Below are 21,610 nucleotides of genomic sequence, written 5' to 3' on the forward strand. Positions count from 1 at the left end.
AGAAATCCCAAGTGCTGACTGATGAAGGATAGAACGATGTGGATGAAATGTGCAAAGCGACAACTGACTAGTTGTTAACCCCCCCTGAATTCACCAACAAAGAGAATTCCAGAAATCAACCAGTCCTCAAGAGCAACACAATAAGACTGCTGCAACATGAAGCTCCACTTTGGGACTCGGAAAATCCGAAGTCTCTGATTATCCTTATTTTTTCACTCCACAGCTTTTTCTCAGCTATAAATTACAAGCAAATAATCAAAGTAGCTAAGACAATTCCCACACCAACATGTAGTCTATTCTGACTAGACAGAGCATCCACATAACATCTTTTATGAAAATCAACATGAAAGCGTTAAGAATTATGAATGTTTTAATAAATGAATATAAATAGGTCACTTGCAAATTTATGATAATAGAATTAAACCACAGCAGTATCAATAAACATAGATTTTTATATATAAAAGTGTTGTTTATTGTAAGGAAACTTTAAATATAACCAACAATATTGAAAATATTGTGACTGGCGTTTATGGCCTTGATTGTAGTTTACTGCTGTACAGGTAATTTCTAGCATTTTTCTTAATCACATCAAGTTAGTGCAAAATACAGGTAGCTTTTAGAGATTAAGCATACAGAATGACAAGGGTGTAAATTCTGGTTACCTGATATTTCCTTCTAGCATAACAGGCTTCTCTTTTTTCCATAAATCAAAAGTACAAAGGCAAGTTATCATATTGCAATTATTCATACCAGGTTTCTAGGTAAAAAAAAAATGACATTTGTAAATTTTTCTCAGATTGTATGTTGTTAGGAATCTGACTTATAATTTATACCATTCTGTATGATATAAATTATATATTGTTTCATATTATATAATCATAATTTCATATACATGTATGATTATATAAATTGTCAGAACGTATCACTAACTACAGGATAATAATTACATCAACATACACAAATATATGGCATTAGAAAAGTCGTTATCTAAGAAGGAAAGATGTCATAATTCAGGTGTTTGAAACAAGGCGTAAGCAGCCTTCCTACAATTCTTGTAGTACCAGCTGGGCAGAACTGCTGCCCATCGCTATTACGTGCACTAGCTTCCCATATACATCAACAGACAGGTCAGTAAGCAGTATTAAATTTGGTCTGTGCCTGAAATTTCCAGTCACAGACCCTCATAAACAATGAGCCCTGTGCTCCTAACTAAGACGATATTCTCTCTCCTCAGTCTCGGAAGGTATCCCATGCTATTATGGCTAAAAAGATTGTTTTATGATGACTTACAGGTTTTTGAAAGCAAGACAGGTTAGCTTTAACAATGACATACTTTCCATACTTGTGCAAAGCATTTGAAGTATTGATCATTCAAATTAAAAATATATTTTACTTCCTGATAAGGATTTTTCAAGGACTTTCAAGGACAAGCATAGTTTAGCATGGCTTTCCATATCAGTCACTTCAGTAATTGAATCTGGTCTTTGATGGCTAAGATTAGACTGCAAGAAGAGAGATATACAGAGATAATTTCATTTGGAATAGGTAAAAGATTTAACAGATAAAAAAAAGTGAGATCTAAAAAAATTAATAACAAGCATAGATCAAGACAACAAAGTGCATAAATATAAAACAAGGGAGAAGAAAACAATGTAGGTTATGTATGATTAGGTAGAACATGACAATGACCTATGCCTTTGCTTTTAAAGCATTAAGGTTAATTTGTCAGCTGTCCTCACTCTAGACTGTACAGAATACATGTACCCAATAAAAAATGCAGTTTATTGCAAAAATATACAAGTCCTCTAAATTGCATAAGATATTACAATGTCGTGCTGAAACATGACATATTAAACAAAGAGGACTTTAAAACAAATTACAAAATATTAAAAACCATATTTGGGTCATGAGCGTTACGCAAAATGCATTGTCATGCTTTATCTCGTGATCCACTACATCTGTGATAAATGCAACATAAAATCATGACAACTGTAATAGTCAGAAGGTAGTATCTACTGTATATCTTCTGTATTAACACATATAAACACTTTGTGTGCACTAATACTTTCAACAGATCACATACAAACTTAACAGTCTTTCCAGAAAAGTTGTAACCTATTTGAAGAACCGAAGCTGTTTTAACAAGTTTATCACATGTGGGTTTTTTGAAATCTACTCTTTAAGGAAATGCTGTGTTAAAGGACTTAATTATCAAAGGTGCTGTGCTACTAAGGGCCATCTTAATGCCAGATGAAACCATCAGTGCTAAGCACTTTCAAAAATCAAGCCCACAATTTATTAAATTCCCGTTTTGTTTACTAGTATTTCCACTGTAATAAGTAAAAAAAATACTCCCACGCCCACTCATAAAATCACGGAAAATGCTTGGCATCTATAGGAAGAGAGACAATTTCTCAGTGGACTAACCACTACTGTGCTATATTCTTGTAACAGATCTTGTCACTCCAATGTTTAGTTCATGCACTGGTATCAGCAATGTCCATGTTTGTTCCGAACAGAGCAACGAGCTGCTCTTCATAGTTTGCAATGTTTCTTTTCAGAATTTCCTTACAAGGTCCCAAAAGCCTTTCAAATGCCTGCACATCCATAACTAAGATAAAAGGGGAGAGAAAGAAGATAACATGCTCGTCAGTTGCAGACACTGATCTTGGTGTTTACGACATTCCAATGTAAAATTTTAATTAATAACAGGACAGATATTACTGAGGCATATACCTGGTTTTCACAGAAGAGAACCACCTAACCGTTAGCAAAACCAGTACCAACCAACACACTGCTGTCTTGGCACTTGATAAATAGACTTAGAATTTGCTGAACTTCTTATTTAGAAAATATTTCCATATTGAGAATTATGTCACCCAAGAGCTGCTGAAGAAGTCTGGAGGGGTCTGAATTCCTCCACAGAATATGGTTCTATGACCTCTGAGATTTCAAAAACACATTCTTTGCTGATGTCGTTGGCTGTATCTGGGGTCTAACTTAGCATATTTCCTTGCTGTTTTTACTTGCTTCCACCCACGATGGAAACTGTAATACATACTTCTCAGCAAACGTACGAAAAAGTGGAGACAGTAACTCATGCGCTGTCAATGTCTAGCTGACCAGAACACTTTCCTTATCTGATCACATAATGTTACCCTCTATATTTCTAGCCAATATGCCAGGAAGGAAACTTCATGCTTCAACCAGCTTTCAACCTGGTGGCCTGTAGTCTCATGGCTCCTGAGAAAAGTTGCAGATTTCTGCTGTTTGGCCAGTACCCATACTAGGTAATGACACTCCTCCCCTCCACTGCCTCTTATTCTTTCCTCTCAGTCATCTCTGACCTTTATTACCCGACAATCTCTGTTTGTTTGGAGATAAGGATGTTAAAAAACCAACAGTTCTATAAGTAAGTGGGAAACTTCGTGGTTCCTGGCTTGGTAATCAAACTACCATTCAAGAATGTCAAATCTGTCTTTGCAGTTTCCAGTAATTACAGTAATTAGATACAAATATTTAGGAGTTAAATATTAGACCACGAAAAGCAATTTACGAGCACAACTCCTATGGACTTTGCTTTTCCTGTGCCTGAGACTAGAGTGTGGTGGAATGGTTAAATTAAAAGCTGGTGAAGACAAATAATTTGTTAAAGCTTTAAATCATGGTGATAAAATGGGACAGGATTTTTATCACAGTCATTTCTTGGATGAGGGTCAGTCTACTGAGAAAATAAATAATTTACCTTTCTGCAGAGTATTAGACATTTATCTGATAGCTATAAATGGTTTGCAGCAATATTCTCTGTGCTGTCCTGAAACAATTTTTACTACCATGTGGTAAGAGATACACTAGAGAATTTGTGTATAATACCAGTTATCAACTGCAAATATTTTTTTGCAGATAAATAATGTAAATAATAATGCACAGTAATAGACGATGTGCTTAAAAAGTCTTATTCAGGTAAATATAATTAAATCTTGTGTTCTGGATAAAGAGTTTACAATAAAACCAGCTACACAGATTATATATCATTTTATATTAGATATAAAATATTATTGAACAATACCTAAACATTTGACAGTGCCAAGAGCAAATGCAGAAGCGGCTCGCGGCTTGTTAGTTACAAGAGCAAGTTCTCCAAAATATTGTCCTCTTGAGCATCGAGCTATTTCAACTGCTCCATTCTCTTCTACATCTTGTTTACCCTGAGATACCAGGTAAAAAAAGAAAGGAAGCAAGAGAATGAGAGAGAGATGTGCTGAACTCAGGATTGCATAAGCAAAATTAGCAACAATGGTGTCACTGCTGTTTAACACTTAGAATACATCAAGATTTAAAAAAATAAAACTCTGTGTTTCAGAGATGTTTACCTTCCTTGTCATTATAATCCTTACTTCTCCGGATTCCACAATGAAGAAAGAATCAGCCAAGTCACCCTGTACAAGAGAAAAAAAAATAAAGTGAGTAAAGGAAATGTGAAATTTCCTTTTAGTTTCATGATAACATTAAAATATTTGCAGTCAGTTCCTTGAAGCTCATCTTTTTGACACCTGCAAAAGAAATCACTTCTAATGTGAAAACCTAGGCACATAATAAACAAAACATCTATACAGAGGTGAGAGCGAGGCCTTTCTATGAAAAGACATATCTGACTGTGCCTTATACAAAAAGCAGAGGAAAACTGTGCTATGGAAGATTTTAGGATCCTTACTCCTGTTTCTCCACCTTTGTATTCCTTCCAAATTATCTCCCTTACAGAGTTCCCAGTATAAAAAAGCCTCCAAGGGCTATCTGATATCCAGCAATTACTGTGGGACAAATCAGTCTCAGTTGACTTCCCTGAAGAGTGCATGCCTGCATTCTTCTTCAAAAGATTATCATATTTTAACAACAAAACCAAGGTCAGTCTTCAGTACTCTTTATTAGAAGCAATCATTCTTTCACATAATTTGAATTTCTAAACTAAAACTAAAAATGTTGACTCCTTTATCCAAAATACCCTGAGTGAAATACTGGCTTCCAAAATAAAATAATCAGGTCTTTTAGCTGAAATATTTATCGATTTTGTTTTATCTGAGAAAGAAAAACATAGTTTAAAAGTATATACAGCCTACAAATAACGTGATAATCGTTACTCATTGGACAAGAAAAACTAAAACAGGCAATAAACTGTACCTGAGCAATGATCTGTTCTCCATCTTTGTACACTTTGGTGCCAATCACATCAACCACTTTTAAGCGCTCAGATACCTTCATTTAGAAAAAGAAAATGTAAGAAATATTTAGTTAACATTACGATATGGTATTTCTTTTCAAGAGTCTTTGCACAGAATAGCATATCTTTATTTTCCTTTTTTGATAATCATAAAAAAATGAAGAACTGCTGAACTGCGTTCGAGGACGTATAGACACCTAGATGTTTTGACAGAGCTTCCATTCTTGTAAGAAGTGTATATATCGCAAGTCTCAAAAAATTATTTTTAGAAAAGCATGCCTATAAAAATATAGCTGTTAAATGAAAACATTAAAAAATTTCCTATGTCATTGTTTAATTTTATCGGTTAATATTTAGAAAAATTTAGCTTAAGAAAATGAAGGTAGAGGTAAAAAAAAAATACATTTAAAAAAAAATATTAACAATAGTTCTTTATCCTGAAAATTTAGAAATACAAAAAAAAATGGTCTTTCTCCAAAACAAAGTATGCGAAAATTTATTGTGAAGAAAATTTGAATTGCAAATTTAAACTCTGCAAAACCAGAATCTTATCAGGTACCTGATACAGCCATCAACATAATGCAATAGAAATCTTACTTCTAAAGATTTAAGGAATGGCAATGACTCAATAAAATTTTCATACATTCTTCTTTTTTTGGCATTATTTTTTACAATGATTCTTCGGAATGTTACTCTGTCCTGTAAACACCAAGAGAAAAAGAGAGATTATTAACAGAATATACGCATGTGCTGGAAAATACTTTAGAAATGGCTGAACATATTCAAATCACCTGATTTTAGTCACTCAGTGTAGCCGTAAAACTAGCTGGCTAGTCATCCCATACAGTCAGTTGAGAAAGATTCCTCTAGAGGTCAATCAAGAGCTCCTAAAGTTAAGCTGCTGATCCGACTGACGCTGTGAAAAGCTTCTCTGCCCTTCGGCAGAGAGTACGTATAGAGTTTACACACAGAGGGTGGCGAGTCTGCCTTAGAAAGGCTGGCTACACAACGAACGCTGAGTGCGTCATTTCAGATATTTAAGAAATCCTCAATATTTAAATGTTAAATTTACAAAGTTTGCTCATTATCTGGAGCCCCCATAGACACTGGTAAGTACTGAAAGAGGTTTTTATATTATTACACAAACAATACCAAAATACATGGGTCTGGGTCTTAGGTCACAGCCCACTTTCTGCTGTTTCAGCAGAAGACTCTTTGCTGCCCTAAAGAGCCAACTGGACATTCCTTAGTATGTGGCAACCCCAGTGAAGCAAACAGATGGAAAAACTCCGCAGATAATGTTTTCTTCTCTTTACTTCATATGACTGTGTCCTGGTGACAGAGGTGAAATGTTTTGCGTGCCTTCGCTGCTACAGGTGGAACTTGCTGGCCAGTACAGCCCAATCTAATTAAAAGCCATTCTTAAAGCATCCCAAACTGTGCCATGATCCCAAAAGTCATATGGATTAAGTCGGTTAAAAACTATGCATCGCACTTCAAGAGGAAAACGTTATCAGTCCTTAGACTGACACGTACACCTCAAAGAAGATGGCTATCCCAGTTTTACTCCTCTGGTAAGTTCTACATACTGTTGACAAAGATCCAGATAGTGTAACACTGATAAATAACCTGAATTTTACTCTGAAACCAAAGGATGTGGGAAAAACTTTTATATATGTGTCTAAGTAATTTGTCAAGGGGTTTGCAGTTTGAGAAATTATCATTAAAATAGAATAAAACACTGGTTTTTAAAAAAATTCAGTTTCTTAAGCCTCAGGTTTGCTTCTGTGGATTCTGGTAAAAGACAGTGTTGTGTCGTGTCTTCTCAGAATTTTTAAAACTAAACTTTCCAAAATTATAATTCATTTTTTAAAATGCTGAAATAGCATACCAGTGCAATTTATATAAAAGAATTAAAATGAATAATATCTTAAAACAAGCATTTCACTTACCAAACCCCAGATGGCACCAGGGGAGGTAGCTATAATTGTAGCTGCTCTGGGTGTATTGTACATTAAGGCCAACTCACCAAAACTTCCCCGGTTATCATAGGTTCCAATACACCTCCCAACACCATCGCATTTTACGTAAATATCATATGTACCTCTGTTAATAAAATATATAAATATAGTGAGTAGAATCCAGTCCTGGTCTTTGCTAAGCCGTTGCTCAGTGTATTTTTTATATCATGAATTCCAAAGATAAAGCATTTGAAATATACATTTACTTTTTAAAATTATATTAAGCACCTTGCAGAGACATCTCAATCACTTCCATGCATAATAAAAGTAGTTCCTTTTTAAAAGGTAGGATAGGGTTATTAGTTTTTTCATTAGCTTAGTTTAAAGATAGGCTGGATGTACAGTGATCCACTGATCACCAGAACTTATTAAAAATTAAGTTCTAACTTAGTACGTGTTTCTTAATTTCATTTTAAATACATTTAATACAAATGTAACAAGTCTTTGCAAAAATTGCTATGCTATGATTGTTGAAATAATAATACAAGTTATTTAACATTTAAAATATTTTAAGGTAGTAATTTATAATGTAATAAATAGAGGAGATGCAGGAAACAGAAGGAATGTATAAGAAAAGCAACATAAGATTATGAAATAAAGATATGTATTTATCTAATATATTGTGGATTTTTTCTCCCCATTACTAAATTAGTAACTTTTTTTTTTCCCGCTTTGGGAATGCAGTAAAATCTGGTATCTTGTAAAACTTGACATAGCCATCCCTACTGATGCTGAGCCAGTGGGGCTTTTGTTCAGCACTGAATATTTGTGTGGTACGTGTTGATAAATCATGTGAATGTAATGCAAAAATCTGTACAATGATTTCATTGATAAGGGACTCAGAGGTTATTCACTGCACCTAAAAACTGCAAGGCTGACAGAATACAGTAGAGTCCCTGCAGCTTTTTGGAAAAGAGATGACAAACTGTAAATCTCACAAAGCTGAAAAGCATTGACTCTTCAGCAAAGAATCCTGACATATTTCTGTGATCTTCTGGTTGACTATTTCAGTTGGAAGGGACCTGCAGCAGTTGTCTAGTCCAGCTGCCTGAGCAGTTCAGGGCTCACCAAAAGTTAAAGCATGTTATTAAGGGCATTGTCCAAACACCTCTTAAACACTGACAGCCTTGGGGCATTGACCACTTCTCTAGGAAAGCTGTTCCAGTGCTTGACCAGCCTCCCTGTAAAGAAATGCTTCCTAAAGTCCAGTCTAAACCTCCTCTGGCACAGCTTTGAACCATTCCCTCACATCCTCTCACTGGATACCGGGGTGAAGAGCCCAGCACCTCCCTCTCTACTTCCCCTCCTCAGGAAGCTGTAGAGAGCAAATGAGGTCACACCTCAGCCTCCTGTTCTACAGACCAGACAAGCCCAAAGTCCTCAGCTGCTCCTCATAGGACATTCCTTCCAGCCCTTTCACCAGCTTTGCTGCCCACCTCAGGACAGGTTTAAGGACCTTCATGTCCTTCTTAAATTGTGGGGTCCAGAACTGCACACAGAGCACAAGGTGAGGCCACACCAATGGTAAATACAGGAGGATAATCACCTCCTTTGACGGGCTATTTATGCTGATCTACAATGACCAAAAACCTTTGCATTTCTTCTAGAGTTCTAGCATAATATTCCTTTCAAACACTCTCAGAAATCATTGTGGTAGCCTAAAACTAAAGGTACAAATAAGCAAAGGTGTTTTGGGACAGCCTGGCTGGATCCTGTGCCAACAGACTAGTGAAGGGTGCCAAGGTAAATGCTCTTCCTAACTCACTGGATACAACAGTAATCAATATCTAGGATTTTACTTAGTTACCTGCCTTTTCTGGTACAGATCTCCAAATAAAGAGTAATGAATTAGCTACCTGAGATCTAATGATATTCTTGTGAACAAGAAAGCCTACAGATGGTATTGAAATGCAGTAAGATTTCAAACACTGAGCTGTAAAACTTCTCCAGTTGTGTTTTGTGTTAGATCTCTTTCCAAGGGGAAAAAAAATCTAAAAACCATGCAACCAAAAAATCCAGCCTTTAGGATCTAGCAATACATAAAGAGGACAGGGACATATTTCCATATGAAAAAGCTGCCTCCTTTCAAAAACTGCTCAGACAGAGCTATATTGGTTCATATGTGTTCTTTTTTCTTTCTCCCATGCAAACATACGTAAGAGTTAAATAGAGAAATAGATTTTTCTCAATGGACTTTTGCATAATACTTTGTACTATAATAAGACACAGCAATTCACCTATCAATGACGTAGAAGTTGTCACCATCATCCCCTTGATCAATGACATGTTCCCCTCCTTCAACCAGCTTTTCAAACATTGCATCTAACACCTGAGACATCTGTTCCTATTTAAAAGAACAAAGACAAAGAAATTATCGTCTGCTTTTAAAATTGTACTCCTCAAATCAACTAACTGTCCAGCTTCCCAATATGCAGATAAAAAATGTTCATGGGCAGAAAATATTTCATGCTACAGAAATGCATGGATCAATCAGAAAGACAGTTTTATTTAGTATTCAGTGTTAGCTTTTTCCTCTTCCAGTGTTCAGAGAACCCAGCTTCCCTTCTTGTCCCTGCCAATAACATAGATCTTGCCTGCAATATAAATTGCAAAGACAGAGTTTCACCCTTCACAACTGCATAACATTTTTACAGTTAAAAGAAAAAACTGTATCCCTTATTGCAAATAATACACTTACCAGTTTCAAAATCATTGTAGAGTATTTTGAAAATGTAAATTATACAATGCCTGCACAATGTTGGGATAGATGTAACCACAAAGGTCTGCAGTGCTGTGGTTGAGTAAGTAAATGCTAGACTCATTGGGAAGTAGGAATGTACACGAAGCTATAAAACTACTTCGTTAATTTGAAGGGAATACAAATGTTTAGAGAGAAATGTTAACAGACTAACAAAATGTCATCATCTGAATTATGACTGTCTATTATTCAAAACAAATCACTAATAACGTAATTTGTCGTGTTTGGTGTAAATGTGCTAAACTTAACTATTCACGTCTAAAAAAACCCAAACACAGCTAACTGTGGATTAACAATATGAATCTCAAAAACACAAGTTAGTAATTTAAATTTTACTTTCAGTTTATCCATCAATATACCCACAATTCTGACAATAAACACAAAACCCTCTGTGTTTTGAAACTTATTAAGTATGTATTATAATAGAACAAGCAGGTTCTAGTGAAAACCATGGTAAAGAAAAGCCTGTAGATTTAGGTCCCCAAGCATTTTACAACAGCTCAATTCACAGCATTTCCAGCCACTGAAAGAAGGCATTTGCTTTCCAAACGAGACCAGCCTCAGCCAGTCCTCCAGCATCCTTCTGCAGCCCATGAACAGAGGTAACCACACTAGATAGCTCAGAATCATACTCTTAGAGAACCCCCTTTCTGTCCTCTAATGACAGAGAGATCTACTGTAACTCACAGTTAGACAATTTTTAGACAGACAAAATTTAGGTGGAATGAATGCCATGCTTATTCTGTTGAATTTCCTCACTCAAATCTTTTAAAAATATCAGCACTACAGTGTCATCCAAGTCTTTTTTAAAAATGGAAGCTAAATATAATTTTACTTCACAGAGTTCATTGTGTGTGGGCACAGAACAACAGAATGGCAACATCCATCCTTAGTACAGCTGATCGTGGTAAAACACCGTAAGACATCATGCAGCCTACCTAAGCTAGCAAACGAATCATCCAACTATGTCTCTGTTTAGTACCTTTTTTACCATAGACAGGTATGTATTTGCAAAAAGAAGTATCATTTTGCTATCAGTACATGGGTTATAGTTCATTTCAGAGAAAAGTGTGTGCGGCTGCCATTGGAAGACATGGAAAACTGGGTACAGGAGTTGCCTTTTAAAAACAATCATGCTTAAATTAATAGGTAATATTACCTCAGTCTTTTCAGTTCTCCTTCTGTACACGAAAAGGAACTACAGAATCTGGAAAACTGACCTAACATTGGTTAGTTGTCTAAAGCATCTGAAGCAGCACATTCCCATCCCCTTGCTTTGTCTCCGAATTGGCAGTGGCTCCTCCTCCAATAGCCCTTGGCTGCCATTTGGAAAGAAGTAAGAACATACAGAATGTTCCCTACCTTATGGAGGATAGAAGTTATATGTTATCCTCTAAATGCAAGCAGTGCAAGAAAAATGTATTTATGAGCCCTGATCCTCAGAAATTAAAATAACACTCCAAAGACATCTTGGAAAAAAGACTAAACTCACAAAATTGCTACTTATAGTACTGAAGAAATAAAACATACAGTTATAATCTTCATTCATATCAGCTTCATTCAGCTTCATCTCAGATTTTAGGTTAAAACATTTTCAATCTCATAATTATGAATCAAGCTCACCCAAACACAACTTTTCTGGTAGGTAAATCTATGACTTTTTTAGACAGCTGACTAGAATTCACAAATACAATTCCCTTTTAAAAAATGTTTTAAACACTTTAAAGGCATTTAATGCATTTGAGAACTGTCTGTTATCTGCTTACATATTGCACACGTACTTTCACTTTCTAAATAAATTGCAACTAACTTAAAGACAACTGTCCCCTTTCCCGAAGCTTTCCATGTTAAATTAAGATAGAGCAGACTGCAACAACCAAACCAGACATGTGATTTTTGCTTTTACCATGAGAATTACAAAACTTGCTTGCCCAGCTTGCTCTATGTGAATTCTCTTGATCCTCTGCCAGACTGAGGCTCAATGTACTGGCACCCTCCATAGTTACTTTGAAAGGATAAAGATGGGTAATTTTAGAATTAAAAAGTAATCCGTTATCATACTGAGAATTAATTCTGGCATTTTGTAAAATGGTGCAGTCTGAAAGCTTTTCTTCCTTAAAGAGTTCTAGCTTTAAAAATGCACGTCAAATGAAGACAGGAAGAGGTCTTCTGCATCAGTGTTTGATGTCCTATGCTGTGGCAATCTGGTAATCAGCATTCTAAAGAATGATACTTTAAAAACATGATAAATGTTTTAACAGAAATAAAATTTGTAAAGAGTCTGAAGAATTAAACATGTATGTTGTGCAATCCTTGTGACTTCTGCTAAAATGTCATGATCTTAATACAGTTTTTTCAAATATAATAAAGCATCTATTTTTAAAGATAAGGCACTCTACAAATATAAAGAACCAAACCAAGTTTAAATGATTTGAAATGTGGTTGTTTCTATAATGTTTCTTTATATAGTCTGATTAATATATGCATTGGGTTTTGTTTGGAATTTTTTTTTGTTCTAAACTGTGAAGTATGTAAATGCTTCAAAAAAAGGAACATTTTTGAGAAAATTATGGCAACCTTGGGTTGTTGCCATGAAAGCACACTTTGATCACCATCCTTTGTGATAAAGAAAATATTTTAACTTCCTTAAAGTAAGGAGACTGAATGGGAAATCAGATTTTCTGAAAGACGCATTCACAATACAAACCAAATTAATCTACGAATCTATTTTCTTTTTTTCAAGTGTAGTTACAGCATTTCTCTCAAAAACTCTAACAACTGGGATTCAATGGGAGAATGATTTCACAAAATAATTTACTAGACAAGTGAATAAACATGCCATAGTTACAGCCGTCATTACCATCTCAATCACCCTTGCTTTCAAGTATGGATTTAACTGCTGGGAAGCAGGACTGCAAAGGTGCATTAGCTCCCTTATCAGCACCAGCCAGCATGATCACTCTCATATCACCTAAAGTGGAGATGACGTGGTTTTCTTCCCTCTCTTACTTCGACCAAGATGGTACCTACCTTAGGTTTTACGAACTGTGCTCATAAAGTTCTTTTGCATATTTAGATCAGTCAGAATCAGGGACCACACTATGAAGTACAAACTCAACAGGACCAGGCGATCAACTCAAGCACTGACATGGTATAGGCTGAGCTGATTTGCTCTTGGCACAACTGTCAGCACAGCTGGAACTGTTTTGGCTTGTGCCAACTATCAGTCCTCGTGACAGTCCCTGGTCATGGCTTGGAGGAGTGCTTGAGCCAGAGCTTCTTCCCAGTATAAAACCACCTTGGTGAGTTGCTTGCTTTGGTGGGGCTAGGAGGAGAGGAAGGTACGAGAGAGTTTAGCTGTATGTATATATCATACTGCACCGCATGGCTTCAGGGACAGAGAGTGTCCTCTGATCTGGTTTGTGGTTACCAATTACAGAACTGAAGAAAGGTAACAAAAATGGAAAATTTTAAGAGTAACATGACCTACTGTAGTCAGTCAAACTCTGCCTTTGGGCATCCATCTTAATTTCCTGACAAACAAAATCTGTATTTCTAGTCAATCAAATTACATTTTCCCCTGTAGTTAAAGCCTTCAAAATACTGAACTAAGGAAGCATTTAGGATGAAGGTATGTGTCTATGACTGTTAACTAGTAAAAAACAGTTAGCATGTATTCTTAGCTTTTTAGTCCCAAAACATGTAAAGTAATGCTAAAACCTCTCTAGGCAACCTGTTCCAGCATTTGATCACCCTCAGATTAAAAAAAGGGTTTTCTTAAACTAAATCAGGGGTATTTTGTATTTCAGCTTGAGCACATTTTATCTTATCGTGTCACAGCACCACTTGAGAGCAGGTCTGATCAACAGATTGGTGTCTCCATCTGCTGTAGTAAGGCACTCTTGTCTCTTCAGTGGACTGAAAGATGCTGTCAAGCTCCTGTTTGTCCTGCCTGATACTACACAGTCCTTCTCAATGTCCTTCTGCAGTTCCTTCAGCTGGCAGCTCAGCACTCTGACCACAGCAAATCTCCCATAGGTGAAGCCACCCCAGCCTCAGGAGAGACACCTGCAACTCCCAGCAGCCTGAGACTGAGATAGTCACACCCTACCTATGGATACCGGTTGAAACCTCTAGATGTCCCATGGCTGGCCGGTCCAGCTGGGGCTGGGGAGCACTCGCTGTGGCCCATCATCACTGTCACTGCACCAACTCTATCAGTCTTACACTATCTTGCACACTGTTTCCAGTTCCCATTCAAACTCCCATCTGCAACCTACCTCAACTGCAATCTTTGCTAGTTTGTCCTCTTTGTTGTGCTTTGCAAGCTCTCTCTGTTCAACAGCAGTTACACGGATGCTCTTCATCCACATTTCACTAGGAGCCTAATGCTCTCTGACAGCCTTCATGTGCTACATATTCTACACACTACACACTTGTGGCAAAAAGTAATTGCCCACTCTTCCTCTTTATCCTGTGGCGGCCACATGAACCTCTAGCATAGAAGCAGAACTTTAATATCAAAAAATACCTCTGATAGTTATCATGGTGCCTATGAACAGCACAGCACCTAAGCAGAGGTTTTATGAATAATTTTGTTAAGAGTGACTAAGAAATATTTTACTGTTCCTGAAGTGAAACTCAGATACCAGGTACCCTTATGAACCTAGGCCTGTGGGGATGCCCCTGTGTAAGTAAGGTATGTGTAAGCCTAATGTATTGCCATTTCATATGCTCGATGTATTGCCATTTCGTATCTGAAACGTACAAAATTGTGTGCATGTTAATAATCAGTTACAAACAAAAGACAGGAGATGCAGAAGAACAAAGCCGCAGACGGTATGATAACTGGTTTACCATGGACATCCCCCAGAACAGTGTCTGAATCCATCCTTCTTGGCAGGTCAAGTGAAAACTCACTTGCATAATTCACAGCTCTCTTAACACAAACTTTGTACCACATAAAATACTGTCCTCCAGACACATGTTGCGTTTTTTCAAAAACAGTAGTTAGGTAATTGACATTAAGTATAATTAAAACTGCATTTTATTTAGCATACATTTCACAGGGATTAAAAATCCAGTCACTCGTATGTCCTTGCAAGACAGCTTTTGATACATTCAGGAGAGCTGGCAGACCATGACATGCCCTTCCTAAATGCCAATGGCTCTTTTAAGTGCCAGACTACCAAGTGATTTGCTACCACTGTGCCAGGTGTGTGTCCTCTTAATATCAGTTTATAGATTTACTGTGAGTCATTTCGAAACAGATAAAGAACAAAGTTCTCCATACTAAACCATTTTAAACACTGGGGCTTCCAAGAAACATCAGTGTTTGAATTACTGATAAAAATGTTTATTTTCTGATGAAGTGCTATATATTCCAAATCAATGAAAGAAAGCACTCTAGATAAAATGGAAAGTAGGACACAATCACCACCAAACGTCATGACAATGACAAATGTAAAAAGTAACTTCTGAAAAATATCCTTACCCACATTTAAGGAAAGGTATACACAATATAGAAGGCACAGCTAATTTGTACATTAAAATTATGTGGCTCCTGACAGCAAACCAAGACAATCTTAATCCGGCATTTGGCAGAGCTGGTAAGATCCAATAACTATCAAACCGGATGCAGTAAGTCCCAAAAGTACTGGATGACACGTTCGGATTATATATGCTGTGGAAATTTCCCAAAAGAAGGATGAGTGTGCTGCTGGAGTGCTCCCTGGTGGGCAGGAAATCTGGGTTCATTTCTGGTTTAGATCTAAGACATCCCACATAACCTAAGCAGGCATCAGATTACCTTGCACTTCCATACAATAGTAGTAACAAGATTTGCCTGCCTTCTGTGACTTGCAAAAATTACAATGTTCTGAGACACAGAACCATTATATGAACAAAGTGAATCCACAGTTCTTCCACTGCTCCAAATAGAGTTAACAAACCACTTTATTCTTTACTTCTACAACCTTTTTACTAAGATGAGCCCAAGTTAAAACAGCATCCTGTTGACCAACTTATCCTCACTTTGAGCAATAAGAAATATCAACAAATTAATGCTCAGCAGGTAATGAATCAGACAGAATAGCAGAAGAGCAAGGAGAAAAAAAAAACCAGAGAGAGAATAAAGTCAGCAAAATATAGGTCGGGAACCATAGGAAGAAAAGGAGTTCTTAAGCAACAAGTCAGGACCTTGGAGAGGAAAGATAAATTATGGAATTCATGTCTTGAGCTCTCCACATGTATTTTTCAGAAGAAAACCATGAATATATACTCCCCTGGAACTCTGATGTAAATGTTAGCAGCACTATTGATGCAGTTCAGAATGTTTAGCTTCCTTGTGTAATAACCACTTGCAGATTAATCAAAAGGCATTTATTTCTTCACTATTAAAGAATCTAATTTATATTATGATATATAATCAATATTTCTGAGTATTAATATTATCCTTGAGAATTTATCTTAACCTTCCTCCACCTATTTATACGTTAAGTTACTATTCTGCCTCTCAAATATCACGCACAGGCCCACCAGTCAGGCTCAGTACCGCTTTTTATATTTTGTAACTAGCCCCTCTAAGCAAGTTGGCTTTTTTAGCTGTTTGCTGAAAAATAGCTGGAATAATTCAGAGTTGCAGTTTCCAAAATTCTTAAGCTGAACATTGAGAGGTTCTTTTACAGAACATCTTCAATAACTGATTAAAGGCAAGATAGAGAGAATCCCTGTTTGCTAGATCTGATGTAAGCATTAGTTTTGCCTTAGGAAAGAAAAGTGATGTTTAAGGAAAAGGTAACCCATTAGTTTGCAAAGAGTTTTGTGCCATCTCGGAGGGCAGAGCATTAATATGTTCAGGCATTCTGGACTCTCTCTTACTTATATGTATCCCCATTAATTCACCAAAAGTTTTAAGAACACAAAAGCATTATGAGACTCTTCTGTTAGTATTTCAAGGAATGCTTTGGCCCTAAGTATAAGAGTCCACTATTCATAAAGCATATTTGCATTATGCTTGCTTTCCTCTTCCTTTGAGTTAATCAATTCAAATTGATTAATCAATATTTGTACTCTCTTATAATAATTCCCCAGGTGCCTGAGTGGCAATATGCCCAGAAATTGCTCTTGTATGTTTGTGAAGAATATGTATAATTTATTACCTTTTGGAAAAAGGTCAAGACCTATTTAAAGTATTCTCTACAAGCATTAGCAGGGAAAAGCTCTCCAAAATAAAATTTCCCTGAAAGAGAATAGATTATCTAACACCGCTTGTGGATTTTTGCGAAATAAAGGGTTCAAACTTCAAGTGCAAGGGTGCAGCACACCTTTGATGGTACCAGTCCCTTGAGCCACCTGCTACTCTAATAAAAGGTTCATCTGATTTTTTAACTGCTGGCCTATGGAACTGGAACAGAAAAACCAACCAGCCAGTTAATCAGCTTTAGCAAAAATTCTTCTTAAAAGACAATCCCAAAAGAATAACTTCTCTGAATTGCATTGCAAAAAGGAAGTATAGAAGGCTGCGCTGGCCACTGGATGAGCTACAGCTGCTGCTATTCCTCCCAGTGATAAAACAGTTGCTAGGCTGAACAGACAAAGTCCAGTAATAGTGACTTGGGGCTCATGCCCAGTAATGGCCCAAAGTCATCATCTTCTTCTTGCTGGCTTATACGAAGTGAAAATGGAGGGCATGCAGCTTCTGAATCCGCTGTCAGTAACCTCCAGCATTTGGAGCACAGAGGAGAAAATGTGGTAGCAGGCTTTGTGTATGTATGTAGAGCAAGCAGCCTGACACCCTATGACAATTCCGAGAGAACAAAAGTAGTCCTAGGTTTGTGGGGAATGGTGTAACGGGCGATCAAGAAGAACAGTAAATAATACCGTGGGGCCTAACAGGAAGAAGTTTTCTGGGAAGAACCACAGGAGGAGGTGATTTAGAAGAGCAATGGGTTAACCTGAGATAGGTTAGATTAATAGTGTGGGGAGAGGAAGACAAATGTCTGAACGCACCTTCCTTGCTTTTAATCCACTCACCCGCACAGTTCTGCTCCTGGAATTTCTCTTCATACTTTCCTGATCTAAAAAGCAGTCAATAAGCTCTGCAAAAAACTCTTCCCCTCATCTTTTTGCATGTGCATGTTTCAATCCATACTCTTCTAGCAATTTTTAAAATAGTTACACACTAGCTAAAACTGATACTGAGAGTCAGCAACCAGATGGGCCATGATTAAGCCCCAGAAAGGTGAAAAACAAAAGCTAAAATACTGATTTTTTTTTTAAGTGCTTTTTATTTAACTCAGGAATGGCTTGCTGAACTGACATTAATGATCCGTCACATCCTCAGCAGCCCACAAAGTTAAAAGAAAGTTTCAGAATGATTCAAGTAACGTCACAGACTTTAAGGAATTTATAAAAGGTGGCCTTTAAAACATAGAGTGCTGCTTAGGGAATTATACCAGAGCTAGTGTTCCTTTATACCATGCTTTATTTTCGATCAGAGCCAGTATGTGAAATACTGATATTTATAAATAATTCTCCAGGAGCTTACCTATCTGATAGACAAACAGTGCTATCAGGTAATTGCAGGCTCAAGATAGCGGTGAGTGTTTAGAGTCCTAAGCTGTCCCAAAGTCTAAAGGCTATCTTTTTCTCCTCTCTCTCATTTTGTCTTACATGCAAATGGTTCTGCTGTTTTTTACCTTTATGTGAAGGCTCTTGCCTATTCAGATCGACTCTTTAATTAAAATGCTGAGCAGTACTGTAAGTCACCCCCTAACTACTGCAACTCCTCCTCCTGCTTTAATGATATCCTTATCTTATCCTTCCATTCCAGTTAAAACACAGTGTGCTGGAGTGAGATAAAGATTTAAGAAAATCTGGACTCCATTTAGCATCATGTACTGAACACAATTCTGATCACGCTGTAGGAGATGTTGCTATACTGTGTTCCAGAGCAGTGCCCTGTCTAGGAGTGGCGCTTGACACCTTGCTAAAAGGCCATCAGGGAAAAGCCATTAAGCACTTTACATTGCCTTGTTCTCTCTAACTCACTGACCTCTGAAACAAGGTTTTTTATACACAGAGCTACAGCAGACAGAGGCTGTAGTTCAATACGACAAAAAAAAAAATGGGAGTGAAGATGCAATTGATGTGCAGCTTGACTTTTGTTCCAGAGACTTTAGCTTTAGCAGCTGAAGATATTGTCTCTTTCCAAGATGAAGGAGATTTTTGCTAATACACGAGAGCAAACTGCAGCAGCTGGCACCACTTGTGCTTGTGCTGCAAGGTAGAGAGGCAGAGGGGTGGAAGAGAGCTGGAATAGGAACATTTAAGTTACTGCAACTACAGTGGCAGAGCTTTTGAGTCACTGCCTAGCTTCAGAACAAGGAGTGGGAGAAGTCCCCTGGGGACTATAGATCTTGGCTCCACAAAAGGAGAAAGCCAGATGAAGAGGGCTAGATTTTAATCCCCCTGCTCAGTAGCTTTCCAATGCCTTTTATGAATAAAGCTATAATGAAAAACTCCTTTACAAAAATTACCTTATTCAACATTCTAGAATGTTGTCTGCGAAGGATGTGAGGCTGAAAGAAGTGTTCTTAATCCACTGGACAATCTGAGCAAAGGAGGGTAGACAAGACTTGGGAGATCCCAGAAGCTGACTTCAAGGCCTTGGATTGCAGAGCTCCACCAGGGGAGGACTCAGCTAAGAAGTCTTCTGCTAAACACCGGGAACAGGCTGTGGGAACTATTAGCAATTACAAGTAACTGATTCAGAAGCAAAAAGTTAAAAACATCAAGGGGATATGGCATTGAGACAGCAGCACAGTCCTGAGAAGACCTCCACAGAGGAAGTAATCCCTCAGTAGATTGCTGTCCCGCAGACAAAGTAGCTGATGACTATTTAGACAGAATATCTAGTTCTCACTAGAAGGGAAAGCAGATCACCAAATCACAGAATGGTAGGGGTTGGAAGGGACCTCTGGAGATCATCAAGTCCAACCTCCCTGCTAAAGCACAGTCACCTAAAGCAAGGATCGCATTCAGGCAGGTTTTGAGAATCTCCAGAGGAGACTTCATAATCTCTCTGGACAGCCTGTTCCAGTGCTCTGCCACCCTCAAAGTGAAGAAGCTTTTCCTCACTTCCTGTGTTCCAGTTTGTGCCTGTTGCCCCTTGTTTTGTTGCTGGGCACCACTGAAAAGAGTCTCGCTCCTTCCTCTTGACGCACACTTTTTAGACATTTATAAGCGTTGATAAGATGCCAACTCAGTCTTCTCCAGGCTAGACTGACCAAGGTATCTCAGCCTTTCCTCGTAAGAGAGATGCTACAGTCCCTTCATCGTCCTCATGGCCCTTTGCTGGACTCTCTCCAGTAGTCCTTTGTCTCTCTTGAACTGGGGAGCCCAGAACTGGACACAGTACTCCAGGTATGGCTTCACTAGGCCAGAGGAGAGGGGAAGGAGAACCTCCCTCAACCTGCTGGTGAGGGAACTCATTCAGAGGATGGAAACCATAAGCAGACACTACCAAGACGCTGTGTAAATCCACAACTAGGAAAGCAGTAACTCAAAACTAAGATCATGGCAGATTCTAGCAGCACACAATAATCCCTTGGGTCACAGAACTCATGAGAGAGAAATGCTCAGACACTAACCAAAAGGGGTCTGCCAAAAAGCCATCGGCAGGCTAACATAACGATGGTCTGGCTATCACATGACATCCAGGACACAGCAACAATAAGGAAAATGTATAATAAAGCAATTTCACATCCAGAGCAGATGCCCAAGAACCACTTTGTATCTTTGAAGTTATGCAGCAAAATTATTCAGGAGTGGAAGGAGCAAATGTTTGGGTGACTTTAGCTTGAACAAATATAGTGGAACAGCTCATTAACTATCCATTGAACAAACTGCAAGAGGGAGTTAGGTAGGAAGTCTTCTGTGTCAGGACCCCTAGTGTCCCAAGAACACACAAATCTGAGCACCTACACTGAGACTTTTCATGCCCTCCTATAGCTCTAACTTCAGGGTTCTGCAAAGCTGAGGGTCTGTGGCTCACTGCTTCTCAGGATCTCTTTGGGAAAAGGCACCCAGAGTCAGGGCTCAGCCTTTGTGCAGACAAAAGCAGGATCTGGAAACCTGAATCACAAATTAATGTGCATTTTCTGTAACAGCACCTGACTTCTAAACAGAGCTGCAGGCTGGTCTTTCCATTAGCTCCCTCTTGAATCAAATATAAACCTTTTTGTTCTCATACTGAAAACTCCACATAATTATTTCCTTTTCCCCCATGCTCCCTCCCCTGACAGCACTGAATCAATTCTCTTAAGAAAGCATTTGTGTGCTGTGAGTCATCCCAACCTCAGTATGCATGTTTTGATTGATACACTCACTTTTTCCCTTAAACAATTGTGTGCTTTTTTGAGGCATTATCACCTTTGTCTGATACAGCTCATTCATTCACTACATTTACGCTTTCTTGAAAACCCGTAATTGTTTTTGTAGGCAATGGAAGGAAATTATCTGCACAGAAGAAAATAATCTGTAGGGTTTTTAGGGTATCTGTATTAAGTGAAATAATCATGTAAACACCTTGTTATTGCCTTTCTCTTTCCC

At 37.8% G+C, this 21,610-nt stretch overlaps 1 protein-coding gene across 1 annotated transcript in view; it reads right to left on the reverse strand.

Moving 5' to 3' along the window:
- Positions 1–2,346: 2,346 nt before the first annotated feature.
- PRKAR2B (protein kinase, cAMP-dependent, regulatory, type II, beta) overlaps positions 2,347–21,610 on the reverse strand; it is a 43,915-nt gene continuing 24,651 nt past the window's right edge. The window contains exons 5-11 of the mRNA XM_010146019.1: positions 9,477–9,583; positions 7,171–7,324; positions 5,816–5,917; positions 5,179–5,253; positions 4,374–4,439; positions 4,070–4,208; positions 2,347–2,611 (exon numbers count right to left, since the gene is read on the reverse strand). Coding sequence (XP_010144321.1) covers positions 2,478–2,611; positions 4,070–4,208; positions 4,374–4,439; positions 5,179–5,253; positions 5,816–5,917; positions 7,171–7,324; positions 9,477–9,583 — 777 coding nt within the window. The 3' untranslated portion in view covers positions 2,347–2,477. The remainder of the gene's footprint in view (positions 2,612–4,069; positions 4,209–4,373; positions 4,440–5,178; positions 5,254–5,815; positions 5,918–7,170; positions 7,325–9,476; positions 9,584–21,610) is intronic.

Source organism: Buceros rhinoceros, unplaced genomic scaffold (genome assembly GCF_000710305.1).
Source record: "Buceros rhinoceros silvestris isolate BGI_N320 unplaced genomic scaffold, ASM71030v1 scaffold312, whole genome shotgun sequence".
In the NCBI taxonomy this organism is placed as follows: domain Eukaryota; kingdom Metazoa; phylum Chordata; class Aves; order Bucerotiformes; family Bucerotidae; genus Buceros; species Buceros rhinoceros.